Genomic DNA, 2,187 nt, shown 5'->3' on the forward strand with positions numbered 1-2,187 from the left:
TCTGTCGTCCCCTTCTCCTCCTGCCCCCAATCCCTCCCAGCATCAGAGCCTTTTCCAATGAGTCAACTCTTCGCATGAGGTGAGCCAAAGTACTGGAGTTTCAGCTTTAGCATCATTCCTTCCAAAGAAATCCCAGGGCTGATCTCCTTCAGAATGGACTGGTTGGATCTCCTTGCAGTCCAAGGGACTCTCAAGAGTCTTCTCCAACACCACAGTTCAAAAGCATCAATTCTTCGGCGCTCAGCCTTCTTCACAGTCCAACTCTCACATCCATACATGACCACAGGAAAAACCATAGCCTTGACTAGACGGACCTTTGTTGGCAAAGTAATGTCTCTGCTTTTGAATATGCTATCTAGGTTGGTCATAACTTTCCTTCCAAGGAGCAAGCGTCTTTTAATTTCATGGCTGCAGTCACCATCTGCAGTGATTTTGGAGCCAAAAAAATTAAGTCTGACACTATTTCCACTGTTTCCCCATCTATTTCCCATGAAGTGATGGGACCAGATGCCATGATCTTTGTTTTCTGAATGTTGTGCTAGTGGGGGTTATTCTTCCTTGCCGTACACATGTTTCTCCTTGAAGTGACTCTTCTTGTAATGGAACACAGGCTCTGGATCACGTGGGCTTCAGTAGTTGTGGTGCTTAGTTGCTTCATGGTATGTGGAATCTTCCCGGAACAGGGATCAAACCTGTGTCCTCCACATAGGCAGATGGGTTCCTATCCACTGCACCACCAGGGAAGTCCCGGACCACATGCTTCTGCATCTGGAACTCTGCTTTCTAACTGAGGCCTTATCTACTGACTTCCCCCTCAGCAGGATGAAGCTTCAGCTTCTCTCACCCACTTCTTAACCCTTCCCCTCTCCCCTCCTCCTAACAGAAACTCCTTATGGTGGTCCTATGGTCAAGCTGCCAGGACAACCTGAAATACACAGCTAAGTCAGGTCATATCCTGTGTTACATTTTATTTTCCTCAGAGTTAACAATTACCTTATTTTGTTGTTACTACTGTTTCAGATGGCCAGGGTTGGCCAAGAAGCTTAGCTTACCGGATTTAGCTCTGGGGAAAGACAGATCTGGCCTGGCCATCTGGGGAGGGGCCCAGGGCTCTGCACCGAGGCATGGCAGGAACCGTGGGGAGATGGTTACAATGGACAAGGCTGGAACTTTATCAGAACTTGATGAAGATGTGCTATGGCTACTGCTTATGCTCTGGTGTTCCTGCCCCTGGTGTGCGGTGAGGTGAGCCCCACATTAAATCTGAGTGCGTTCCAAAGTTGCCGTAACTGCTGCTGCTAAGTCGCTTCAGTCGTGTCCGACTCTGTGCAACCCCATAGACGGCAGCCCACCAGGCTCCCCCGTCTCTGGGATTCTCCAGGTAAGAACACTGGAGTGGGTTGCCATTTCCTTCTCCAATGCATGGAAGTGAAAAGTTAAAGTGAAGTCGCTCAGTCGTGTCTGACTCTTCGCGACCCCACAGACTGCAGCCCACCAGGCTCCTCCATCCACGGGATTTTCCAGGCAAGAGTACTGGAGTAGGGTGCCATCACCTTCTCCCTGCCATAACTAGAGAAATTATGAAGGGCCTGGGGTAACCCTGCAGGGAGAGCAGGTTAGGGAGAGTTTGGTTCTGGAGGCAGGCCGGTCCCGGGAGGTAAGTCAGTTCTAGATGTAAGTGGTGCAAGTAAGATGATTCTGGAAGCAGGTTGCCAAGGGGGGTTCTGGAGTGTGGGCTCCAGAGGCGGGGTCCCGGGGGAGGTTCTGGAAGCGGGTTCTGGAAGTGTGACAATGGACGGCACCGCACTGGGGCCACCAGGCCAGAGCCTGGGTCCCCGAGTGGAGACAGAAAAGTGGACCTTAAAGGCTGCACGGGCGCTCGTGCCAGGAAAACCGTTAACAAGCCATTGCGGGTGTTTTCGGATTAGCCCCGAGGGGGCCCCGCCGCCCGGCGGGTGGAACCCCGGCTGCCCCTGGGCCCTGCGCTGCGCCTTGTTTTTCCCTTTTCCGCCGGCCGGCGGTTGCCAGGGGCGACCGCATTCCCCGGGGGCTCCGCGGCCGTGAGTGGGCAGGGCCTGGCTTCGAGAACCACCTCCCTCATGCTCTGGTTGGCCAGCGCTGCTGTCCGTCGGAGTCGCCGCGGCCGCCGATTGGGCAGCAGGAAGGTTCGCACGCTCGGCGGCCCGC

General features: G+C 54.0%; 1 protein-coding gene across 1 annotated transcript in view; it reads left to right on the forward strand.

Annotated features, from left to right (window-relative positions):
- The first annotated feature begins 1,197 nt into the window (after nt 1-1,197).
- RHPN1 (rhophilin, Rho GTPase binding protein 1) overlaps nt 1,198-2,187 on the forward strand; it is a 10,542-nt gene continuing 9,552 nt past the window's right edge. Inside the window, exons 1-2 of the mRNA XM_010834519.1 lie at nt 1,198-1,245; nt 1,929-2,165. Coding sequence (XP_010832821.1) covers nt 1,198-1,245; nt 1,929-2,165 — 285 coding nt within the window. The remainder of the gene's footprint in view (nt 1,246-1,928; nt 2,166-2,187) is intronic.

This window comes from Bison bison, unplaced genomic scaffold (genome assembly GCF_000754665.1).
Source record: "Bison bison bison isolate TAMUID 2011002044 unplaced genomic scaffold, Bison_UMD1.0 scf7180017845425, whole genome shotgun sequence".
Taxonomy (NCBI): domain Eukaryota; kingdom Metazoa; phylum Chordata; class Mammalia; order Artiodactyla; family Bovidae; genus Bison; species Bison bison.